The 12,012-nt window shown below is 54.9% G+C and overlaps 1 protein-coding gene across 1 annotated transcript in view; it reads right to left on the reverse strand.

Annotated features, from left to right (window-relative positions):
• Positions 1–1,156: 1,156 nt before the first annotated feature.
• The window catches only part of MED27 (mediator complex subunit 27), a 237,582-nt gene continuing 226,726 nt past the window's right edge, over positions 1,157–12,012 (reverse strand). The window contains exon 8 of the mRNA XM_045468941.1: positions 1,157–3,067. Coding sequence (XP_045324897.1) covers positions 2,735–3,067 — 333 coding nt within the window. The 3' untranslated portion in view covers positions 1,157–2,734. The remainder of the gene's footprint in view (positions 3,068–12,012) is intronic.

The following is a 12,012-nucleotide window of genomic DNA, read 5'->3' on the forward strand; positions in this document are numbered from 1 at the left end:
GCTTACCACAGCAGGAAGCAATGCTATGTGGAGTGGCCAGGATTCCTGACAAGGGACTTCAATAGTTTAGAGAGTGGCTGGACCCAGCCCTGGGTTCACATTTCCATTCTGTCATTGATTGGGTTCGTGGCGGCCTTGAGTAAGTGACATAGCCTCTCTGGGCAGGTGTTATCACCTGTTCCTTGTGCAGGGCAGTGGGAGGAGTCAAGGTGGATGACCCGGTCAGGGAGCCCCAGGCACAGAGCCGGCCATGGGGTGGGCTCGGGGGGCAGGGGGCCGGGGCCCTGCGGTGGGGGCAGAAGGGATCTTCCCTGGCTGCCTCGGGCCATCCAAAGCAGCAGCTGGAAGGCACCGGGCAGGAGGCGTAACTGGTGGCAATGGCTCCAATCTGGCTCGAAATAGGTCCCAAATAGTCTCAGCTCCCCTCCCTCTGCCTCCAGCTTCCTCGCACCGTGTTGCTTTTCCTCTGGGGTTTTCCGACCCCATCGCCTACGTTTTAGAAGCAGAAGCCTTCTCTCCAGGCTGAGGGAGGGATCCCCATCCCCTTGCGGCGGCGGAGTTAAGGCACAGAGTGGCTTCTCCCCAGCGGGAGGCAGTATGGATAAAAGGGAAGCCATCGGCCAAAGGAACTGAGGGATGATGGTGACATTTCAGGACTGGCATTCGTGGCGAGAGATTTTTCAGGCTGAGACCGCCCTGCCCGAGAGTGAATGGCCGTGATGAAGAATGAGTTGGTGGGAGGCAGGAGAGTAGAGCCCGTGTCTCCTGAAGATGAGACGTTAAATCCCTGCCTCTCCACCCTCTGGCTGTGTGACCTTGGACAAGTCCCTAGACCTCTCTGAGTCTCCGCCTCTGTCAAGTGTGGGTGCTCACCGGTGCTAATTCCTGCAGGGGTGCGCTGAGGTCCACGCAGGCTTTGCATGGGACGCCTTTAGCACGGAGCCTGGCACGTGGCAAGAGGTCTTTTCTTCTTAGTCACTGCTGCTGTCGTTTTCATTTTCATTACCAGGAGTTGGCAGTGCGTTCGACAAATTCATCAGCCTCAAACCCTTGTCTCCCTAACAGCAAGGCTGAGGGAATACAGCTTGAGGCTTGGGGAGGGGCAGACATCTCCAGACTCTTACCAATCTGATTCCTTTGAAAACATAACATTTTTTTTTTTTTTTTTTTTTGTCCTTGGACTGGCTAACCGTGTTCACAGATGGACCGGCTTCCAGATGGAACGGAGGCCCAGCGAGGCCGAGGGACTTGGGCAAGGTCACCGTGTCCCAGAACCTCTGTTTCCCCATAAGCCAAGCTGCCTCCTCCCAGGGCTGGCCCAGCATTCCCGAGGGCCCGGCCGGTGAGGACAACGTGAGCCGACACTGACTGCATCAGGGAACAGGCCAGCTGGGGTGGAGAGGGGGGGTGGGGGACCTCTCGGGATAGCCAGCACTTGAGGCCATGGGAGGGCTGGAATTTTCCAGGCCCTCCGGCAGGAGTGGAGACCCTGGCCAACCTGCCAGTCTGTGTGAGAGCTCCTGGCGCTGACCCAGAGGCAGCTTCCAAATGCTTTTAGGCAGAGGGTGCTGGGAAGCCAGCCCAGGCTCCCTGGGTTCCTAGTCTGGGGGCAGCGGGGCTGGGGGGCGGGACCGGGCTGATACCCAGTGGCAGGGAGCCAGCCACTGCCCACAGGTGGAGGGGGGAGGCTGAGCGGGGCCTGGCTGGAGCGGGGACCGTGAGGGCAGAGCTGGGTGAGACAGTGTCTCTGTCCCCATCTCCCGCACCCACAGGCAAGCAAACCAGGATGAGAGGAGAATAAGAGAATGTATCAGGGAAAGATGAGAAAGAAGGAAGGAGAGACCGTGGAGGGGTGGGGGCGAGGGGGAAGTCCACCCTGGCCATTAAGTATGAGTGAGGGAGGTGGCCTGCCCGTGTCCCCATGGGTGGCCTCACACACTGCCGTGGCCAGGGAGTAGATCCTTTCCTAGGAAACGGCCAGGCTTTCCTCTCCCCTCCCTTGACACCATTTGCTTTTGGTGGGAGAAGTAATGAGGTGATCAAGTGGCCGCTGTCATACTCCTCTGACCTCAGCTCCCAACCCCTGGCCATGTCCTTCCCCCCCCCCCACTCCTCCTCCAGGAAGCCCTCCTGGATTTCTCTCAGCCCCACCGAGGGCCCCTTTACCCCTCTGGGGCCCTGCCACACTCTAGACAGTTGTCACGACACATACGGAGGGGTGAGGGGGGGGGTGGGTCAGGTACATCTATAGAACAGCCAGCCGTTGAGCCCGTTCTGAGGGCCTCACTGTGTCCAAGCAGCTTCCCAAGCTCCCGGTCAGCACCTGCTGCTGGACCAGAATTTCCTTTGCACGCGTCTGACACACGGGGGGCAGAGAGGGGTGGGGAGGGGCAGGCGGGAAGGCAGAGGCTTAGAATCTTTTTGGCAGCAAGAACGACGTGAGATCGCTCTTCAGTCGACTGAGTTAAGGGAAGAACAATACTGCCCACTGAGGTTTGAGGGCTTCTATTTGGGGAGCACCAGACTGAGCCACCTTCGGGGCCGGTGCTCCGGCACCCCTGAGCCCGGCCCGGCCCGACACCGTCCGCTCAGAGGCCCGGAGGTGGCCCGGGGTCTTGCAGCTACGGTGCTGGGAGGAGAGAGCACCTGAAGCCAGGTGAGTGGCCAGCACTCTCCTGCCCGTGTCCCCACCTCCCCGGCCAGAAAATGGAGGCCAGTGAGCTCAAAGACCACGTCAAGGCATTGTCATGGTAACCGGGCAGGAACTGGGTCCCTTCCCACCGACCGGGGACGGCGGACATGGCACCGGCTGTTTCCCGGGAGTCAGTCTGGCTGCTGGGAGCCCTGGGCTAAGGATTCCGAAGCCATGCTTGGGCTCAGCGGGAAAAGGGCGCTGGGATCGATTAGCGATGTCTGCCGAGGGTGTGGGTGGGGGAGCAGCAGCCTGCCAGACCCCAGACTCACCAGGAGAGCATTGTGATGGCAGGCCCAGCAGGAAGGACAGACCGGGCGTCTCCAAGGAGAGACCCTCCAAGGAGTTCACTGTCCTCATCCAGCACGGTGACATCTAAAGTGGAAGTGAACAAAAGAGCAAAGAAGACAATGACGGTAATGACAGTCACAATGCCAGGTGCCACCTGCCAGGGGCTGGCCTTGTGCCCGGCTCTGTGCTGAGTGATCCCAGTTAATTTCTGCAACGGCCCCATCAAAGAGTGCTGTCAGTCCCGCCCCGCGGGTGAGGGAATGGAGGTCCGGAGGGGCTCACACAGTAAGAGTCAGAGCTGGGATTGGGGCCGCTGGCTTCTGGAGCCTCTGCTCCTGACCCACGTGTGGTGGGACCGGGCTGCCCTGGCTTTGGTGTGTGGAGGCTATGGTGCCAGCCCCTGGGCAGGAGGGGACCTGGGCATCTACCCCAGGGGAGGCATGGGCGGGGCCTCCCAGTTCCTTGGTACCTCTCAGACTTGTGGTCTTGGAACTGGACCCTGAGCCAGGGCTGGGTCTCACCCAGGAGGTTTTAGACTTTCTGAATTGCTAGAAACCTTTATAATTTAGCAAATAACAAAGGCACTTTGATCCCCTGGCAACACGGTATTGGCTGGCCCGTTGGCATGATTCCCGACTGCAGCTGACACTGAATACATTCTCCTGGAGGCCTCATGGGACAGGGTGAAGGCGACTCAGGGGTCGCCCGGGGTTGGAGGTCACAATGTCAAATGAGGAAGAAGGCCCCTGGTGGGGTGTGGTAAACCAGGTCCAGACCCCATGTTTCCTGTCCCCCAATTTTTCTTCACTCTTAAGTAGAACACACATAAAAGAGGGCCCGTGAATTAGTGCCCACGAGCGTATGAGTTTTCACAAACTGAATGCCCACCTGACCAGCACCTCCCATCAACGCAAATTGAAGGAGCCTTTTAGAATCTTTTAAAGTATTTGTTTATTTGTTTACGTATCCATTTATTTTTATGTAGACTCCACGTCCGGTGTGGAGCCCAGCGTGGGGCTTGAACTCACCACCCTGAGATCAAGACCTGAGCTGAGATCAAGAGTCAGACGCTTAACTGATTGAGCCACCCAGGAGCCCTGCCCGCGTCCCCCACCCCCCCTTTAGAATCTTTAAGAGAAAGAGAGTTTTCTTCGAGCCCAAGTTAGGATAGCTGCCTGGGATATACAATCTTCCCAAAGATGCTCCAGAGAAGGAATATTTGGTGCAGGGTTATACACATTTTTTTTATGTAAAATATCACACATCATTAGGACGTTTCAGAAAGTTGCAGACCTTAAGTTTCTAGAACATGCAGGGCTGTATGACTTTCATCTTATGGGAACCAGGGAGGGTTTTTTCCCCTTTTCCTTATCTTTATGTTTGGAATGCTCCTTTCTGGTTATTTTTTTTTTTTTTTTGAACGAAGCAGATGTACAATGTGTGCTCAGGGCAAAAATAGAGCCCATGCTCCGAGGTTTTGCCAAGTCATTTTGACCTTGGTAAATGTTAAAGTGTAGCTTCCCTGGGAGTCCAGGAGCTGTGCCCACAAGCATTAAAAGTTGAACATTTCCTTCACTGTATCGCTCAGAAGGCCCCTCACATCTGTGTTTGCGCTTCGTGTAAGTGGGATCATACATCGTGTGCTCTGTCGTGTGCCATCATGTCTGGGAGACTCACCCAAGCCACTGGCCGCAGGGGCGGGCGGTTGCTGCACAGTGTTCTGTGGGTGGGGATCCCACACTTGACCCACTCTCCCGTTGGTTGGTCTCCGGACAGGTGCTCATGGTCATGCTACAAACGTTCTGGGCTCTGGAGCATGTCTCTTCCTGAACATTCTTGCGAATTTCTGGTTGGAGCAGAGTTGCGGGGCCGTTGGGTATGCGTATCCTACCGGCAGTGGATGGCAGCCCCATATCCTTGCCAACCCTGAGTATTCTCCGTAGTTTTCATTTCAGCTGTGCTGGTGGGGGCACAGGAGTATCACACGGCAGCCTGCCCTTGCATTTCCCTAGTGGCCCATGTTGGGTCTCTTGTTATATGCTTCTGGGCCATTTGGGAACTCTGTTGGCTTGTCTGTGAAATACCCGTTCAGGGCTATTTCTCTCCTGGGATGTTTATCTTTAAAAAAAAAAAATTTTTTTTTAATGTTTATTTATTTTTGAGAGAGACAGAGGCAGAATGCGAGTGGGTTAGGGGCAGAGAGAGAGAGGGAGACACAGAATCCAAAGCAGGCTCCAGGCTCCAAGCCGCCAGCACAGAGCCCGACGCGGGGCTCGACCCCACGAGCTGTGAGATCATGACCTGAGCCAAAGTCGGAGGCTCAACCGACTGAGCCATCCAGGTGCCCCTGTTTGTTCTTTTCTTGTTGATTTCCAGGAGTGTTTTCAATATAAGTCCTTATGTTGCAAATATGAGGAAAAACTTCTACTCTGCGGATTACCTTTTCATTCTCTGCTGAACGGACATCCATACAATGGTCTAATCTATTACTTTTTCCATGTATGGTTAGTACATTTTGCACCCTGTTTAAGACATTTTTGCCTCTTCTGAGGTCACAAAGATGTCTCTTGGAAACGTTTCATTGCTTTGCCTTTCACAGGTAGATATGCAGTCCGTCTGGGATGTGTTGGTTTGTTTGTTTTGTAATTCGTGAGGTATGTGTTAGAAAGGACTCTCCTGTTCTCGCTGGGCAGGGCTGGCCCTGCTGCCTGTTTTGTGGGGAGGGGCTTCTTCTCCCAAATCTTTCTGTCCCACTGGTCAGTTTGTCTGCCTTTGTGGCAGCCTTTGTGTTTGACAGCCCCATGCTGTCCTAACTGCTATGGCTCCATCACAGCTCTGATATCTGGTAGCACTAGTCTTCAACCTTGCTCTTTGTTTTCACAATCTTCTTGGCTATTCGTTCCTTGGTCCTTTGCCTTTTCATATAAATTTTGTATCAGCTTGCCAATTTCCACCCAAAATAAACCTACTGGGATTGTGATTGAGGTTGCAGTGAGTGTAGCTATTAATCGGGGAGTGGGGGGTGGGGTGGGGATAACGTGTTTACAGTAGTGGAGTTCTCTTATCCACGAACATGGTATACTGCTCTGTCTGTTGAGAGCCTTGTTACTTTCTCTCAATAACATTTTGTAGTTTTCGATGCAGAGGTCTTGTAGGTCTCCATCAGACTTCCTCCTGCTTTGAAACCTACAGCTAATTTACAAGATTTAAGCAATGGCCAACCCTAGACCCTACTGACCTGACTTAAAGATAGGGCTGTTCTGCCTCAGCTGAGTGGGCCTGTGAACAAGGGGCCCGTGGGGGCCAGATGTCTTGCATTTTTGTTTTAAATCTTGGACTTTTAAAACCAGTGGTGTATGTACAGACAATGGTTCATGGAGCAGGCTGGAGACAGGTATCCTTTGGAAGGCCTGTCTACAAGGTGCGGTTTGGACTGGCATCTGGGAACTTGGATTATGGGAGAGCTTCCACCATCCCCTAATTGATGAGAATGGCTCACCGTGCCTCAACTGTTTGTGCGAACCACGTGGTTTAGGCCGGACTCCTGCTTTCCTTTGAGTAGTAAGGATGTTTGGCATGTGTTAGGCAGAGGGTGCTTACGTGACCGGCCTGTAATAAGGAGTTTCCCTGGTAGACAGCGCTTCATGCGCTGTTGCAACATGTTGTGGGGAAGGTTAAGCCCGTCCGTGTGACTCCAGTGGGAGAGGACTCTTGGAAGCCCGTGCTTGGCTTCCTCCAGCCCTCATCCCACCACCTCTTCCCCTTTGCTGATTTTGTTTCATATCCTTTTGCTGGGATACAACTATATGTTGAGTCCTTTCAGCCTTTCTAGAGAGTCACCCATCCTGGGGGTGGCCCTGGGGACCCCTGCCTGCCCCCTACAGAGGCCCCCGGCTTCCTGCTCCCAACCCAAGGCTGCTTCCGGGAGGGTATACCCGGTGAGAGACAACGCGGAAGCAAGTTACGGATCAGTTTCTGATGGGAGGCTGTTTTCAAGCTAACGTTGTATGAAAAAGACGCGGGCACATGGAAGTCTGTACCACACAGTATAACTTTATTTCATACACAGGATGTCTCTCTCGGCCTTGGAAAGGGAGGGAATTCTGACACGCTCCACACCATGGACGAATCTGGAGGACGTTTTGCTACGTGAGGACGAACCCTGTATGATTCCAACTGGAGTAATCAAAGTCAGAGACACAGACGGGTGGGCGTCAGGGGCTGGGGAGGAGAAATGGGGAGTCGTGTTTAATGGGGACAGAGTTTCAGTTTTGGGAAAATGGAAAAGTGCTGGAGACGGATGGTGACGACAGCTACAACAGGGTGAGTGTGCTTCATTTCGCTGAACTGGGCACTTAAAGATGGCTAGAGTGGTAAGCTTTGTGATAGTAAGCTCTATGCCCAACACGGGGCTTGAACTCGCAGCCCTGAGATCAAGAGTCACACGCTCTACCGCTCTACCGACGGAGTCAGCCAGGTGCCCCTGTGTTATGTATGCTTTTCCACAATAAGAATATTTACAGTAAAATAGGATGCCTCTGTGTTCACACTGGCACAGTCCTGGGAAGGCATAGACCAACACGCTCATTCATGGCCGTCATTTTGGAGAGAGCGATTGTGGAGATTTTGATCTCTTTCTGCTTCTGTTTTCTACGTTTTTTGGCATGAGATTATATATTGCTTTTTTCATACTAAAAGACTTTACATACAGGAAAATGTGGAGGAAAAAGAGATCAAACATTTAGGTAGGTATTCCTTTTGCGATTTGAAAAAAGAAATCTGTCAACAATAAATAACATGAAGGGAGGGGGAAATCAATGTCCTCAACCAAACAGAAATATTGGGAAATCAAGGACAACCTAGTGGTTTTGCAAAAAACACCTCAAGCCGTGCTCCAGCTGGAAAATGCTCTGTGGAGCGGTCCCAAGGCCTTTTCTGCCTAACCTGTTTCTGGCCGGGTGGTGGGGTGTGACTGGGGTCACAACCCTGAGGACTGGTGGGCGACTGGTCACCCGCACCCCTGAGCTGGAACTCCCGGGGAGGCCTGGGCACTGCCCTGTTAAAGCCCTAGATGGTTCTGATGTTTGCTGGCTTCCTTGGGAACCCATAACCCTGGGTTCTGGGAAATTGTGTTTGAAAAGCCTTTTTTTCTGCCTACGGGTGGCTTTATTCCCGTTTTGTTGGGATCCTGCTCTGTGCTTTCAAGTACAAGCGGGAACGAGGTCCGGAGGGCCTGCCTGTGGCCACACTCCGGGAAGAGGGGCCGTCACCCCCAGGGCGGCCAGTGGAAGACTGCGGTAATGTGCTAGACGATTCGTCTCTACCACTGACAGCCCCACACGCTCTGCTGCGGAGGGACAGCGCCTTTGGCCTGCAGCGTGTCATCACCGTGCCTCCACCGGGACAGGGCTTGGCTCAGGCAGGCCGAGTAACACGCCCAAGGTCACCCAGCTAGTCGCGTCTGCGGGACTGCGGCCCGAGGGCCCCTGCCCAGGAGGCCGTCTAGAAGGGGGCGCTCAGGACCACACGGAGGGGAGATTGGGGCATGCGCCCCACAGCCCTTGCCCCTGAGATGGCAGACCGTGGACAGGTGGCTGTGACGTCAGAGAGGGCCGTTTCCCCGAGCCCCAGAGCCTTCCGTTAGCTCGGTCCCTCCGGTGGCATCGGCAGCGTGGGGACGGGCAACAGAACAGACCACCGGGCGGGCCCGCCTCCCGGACCCCCCTCCCCAACCGCTAAGTCCGCACGGCGGAAAAGGCCTGCGCAGAATTCACAGCTGCTCAGGGGCTCATGAATTATGTACGGGCACCAGATCAATCCGTCAGCACCCTGTCAGGGAGGAATCAAAGGCCCCGGCGGCCGGCGGACAGCTCTTTCTGCGAGGAGACACGCGCTTTCAAGGCCCGCCGAGGGGCCGCCGCCGAGAGCCCTTTGCCGGCGAGCTGGAGGAGCCCCGTGGGCGCTGTGCTCCCCGCCCCTCCCAAACGCCCCGTCTCTCTGTTTCTCTGCCAGGCGCGGGTTGGACAAATGTCTTTAAAGGCAGCGGAGGGGGTAACAACAAAAAGCCTGCGCCCGTGCGTTTGGAGCACATTCCAAGATGCTCCACGTGAATAACTGATGCCAGGGACGGGTTTGTCACGAGAAGGTCACCTTGGGCGGGGGCGGTTTCTGCCACAACATCACGAGCTTCCCGCGGAGCCGAGGAGATGGCCCCTCCTCGCCCAGACTACCATCCCAGTGGCAGGCCAGCCGACAGGGGCTGCGGTTTGCTCCTAAACAAGGATGCTCTGCTTTGCTCGGTCCGGGCCCCAACGGACAACGCGGGAGGCGTCGCAGTGTCCCCGGGCCGTTGTGACAAATGGCCACAGACTGAGCAGCTTAGGACAATAGAAACTTCTGCTCTCTCCGTGCAGGTGGCCAGAGTCCCAAGTGTTGGCAGAGGGGTTCCTTCGGGAGGCTCTGGGGAGAATCCATCATACGCCCCTCTCCGGCTTCTGAGGCATTCCGTGGTCTGTAGATGCATTACTCTGGTCTCCACCGCTGTCCGCAACGGCGTTCTGTCCTTCGTGTTTCTGTATCTCTCTCTTTTCATTCTATTCTTTAAAAACGTCTGTTTATTTTAAGAGGGGATGAGGCGCAAGGAGAAAGAGACAGAGAGAGAGAGAGAGAGAAAATCCCAAGCAGGCTCCCTGCTGACGGCGCGGGGCTTGATCTCACAAACCAAGGGATCATGACCTGAGCTGAAATCAAGAGTCAGACGTTGAACCGACTGGGCCACCCAGACGCCCCTCTCTCTTCTCGTTTTATAAGGACACCTGTCCTCAGATTTAGGGCCCACCCGATTTCAAAGTGATCGCGAGATCCTTATGTTAATTACATCTGCAAAGACCCTTATTCCAAATAAGGTTGATTCTGAGGTTCTGGGCGGACACATCTTTTGGGGGCCGCCATTCAACTCACTTCAGCGGGAGACCCAGCAGCACGAGGGACAACAGGGACAGGGCTGCCCAGCCCAATGGCTGCTGCGATCTCCTCCTTTCAGGGTATAGCTGGACCCAAAGCCCCACCCTCCTCTGCCCCTCCCTCGCCCACACCCTGCAGGCCGCTTGGTCCATGGTTCTCAATCCTGCTGGGCATCGTGTGTTGTAACTGTTTAAAACCTCCCCAAGTGACTCTAATGCCCTCCTGGGGACCGCCCACACTCTCTCTGCAGAGGCTGTTCCCTTTGCCTAAGGTCTACAGGTTTTTATCCGGACCTCTGTTCAGTGGTCACTTCCTTGGGGATGCTGCCCCGACTTCCCTGACCGGGTCTTCATTCCCCATCAAATGCAACACATACAGCTCCTTCACCAGATGCAGCCCAGCGAGAATTTTCCACTGGTATCTGTGACTCTTCGTTTTAGTCAGCCTCTTTTATCAGATAAAATGCCTTGGGCCACAAGTAATAGAATATTCCGTGAAAAGTGGCTTTAATGATCAGGGCTTATTGTTCTCACATGATTAGGAACTTGAGGTTGATTCAGGAGCTCAGCGATAGCAGTAAGGACCTAGCATCTTCCTATTTTTCCACTTCCCCAGCATGATGATAACATCCTCACCTCATGGAGACAAGATAGCTGCCGCAGCCCCAGACATCACATCTCCCCACAATAAGGTCCATAGGGAAGGAGAGGAAAATGCTACTCCCTACTATACTTGTTAAGGATGCAAAACTTTCCCAGAGGTCCCCAACAGACCTCAGGTCCCAAATGACAGAACTGGGCCACCTGCCCATGCCTCCACGTAAGGAAGTCTGGGGAGGCAGATGTTTGGCATTTTTAGCCTCTAATTTGAGAGATGGGCTCTGACAACAAGATGGTGCAGGCAGGACAGTGTCTCATGGGTGGTCACCTACAGTGTCTCACCTCCTAGACTGCAGGTAGACTTCCTTAGGGGAGGAGCTGGCCTCAATCTGCACCCTTCTGACCCCAGCCCGTGGCAAGACCGTGGTGCTCACCAAATATGGGCGGAGTTTTGTTTTCCTGGCCCACCGCTGATTCCCCAAGCAGTCTTGTGTTCCTTTAGAGCAGGGGGCATCCTCTGGGCAAGCACACGGCCCCTCCCCACCCCCCAGGGGATGCACTCCTGGGGGGCAGCTCTGGCTAACACCAGGAAGAGTAGAGAAGGGTCTGTGAAGGGAAAGGGGGCGCCCAGAATCAAAAGCATCACTAAACACCCCAGACTCACTAGGAGGTGATTATAAAAAACACCAAGAACCCCAAACGAAACCAAAACAGAAAGTGACGATGTTAGTGAGGATGTGGAGAAACTGCAATCCTTGGGCCTTGCTGGCGGGGATGGAAAACGGTCGGGCCACCGTGGAAAACTGGGTGACAGCGCCTCAGGAAGTAAACACAGAATTGCCATCGCATTCAGCAATTCCAGTTGGGGGTATTTACCCCAAAGCTTTGAAAGCAGGGATTTGAACGGGTACCCGCACGCCCACGTTCCCAGCGTCACTATTCACAACAGCCGAAAGGCGGAAGCAACCTGAGGGCCCATCCGTGGATGGTGGGTGAGCAAAACGTGGCACGTCCGTCCGTGGCTTCGGCCTCAAGACGAAAGGAGGTTCTGACTCAGGCGGCAATGCGGATGAGCCCGGAGGATGTTACGGGAAGTGAGATCAGCCAGTAGCCAAGGGTAGGATTCCCCTTCTGTGAGTAGGCGGGGCGGTCAAGTTCACAGAGCCGGAAACGAGAGCGGAGGGGCGCCAGGGCGGGGGCCTGGGCGGGGGGAGTCAGTGTCCACTGGGGGCCGAATTCTGGCGTGGGAAGACGAGTTCTGGACAGTCGGGGGTGAGGGCTGGACAGCAGTGCGCGCGGACTTAATGCCCCGAAGTGCACGCCGAAACATCGTTATAATGGTAAATTTTAACAGCTCCCCTGTTGAGCCCTTGGATCACTGGGCACAGGGGTGGATGCGCCGGGGAGCGATCTCCGGCTGCTGTGGCCTGGGTCTTGCGTCCATCCCTGGGCCAGGGAAGCCTCCGG

This window comes from Leopardus geoffroyi, chromosome D4 (genome assembly GCF_018350155.1).
Source record: "Leopardus geoffroyi isolate Oge1 chromosome D4, O.geoffroyi_Oge1_pat1.0, whole genome shotgun sequence".
Classification (NCBI taxonomy): Eukaryota; Metazoa; Chordata; class Mammalia; order Carnivora; family Felidae; genus Leopardus; species Leopardus geoffroyi.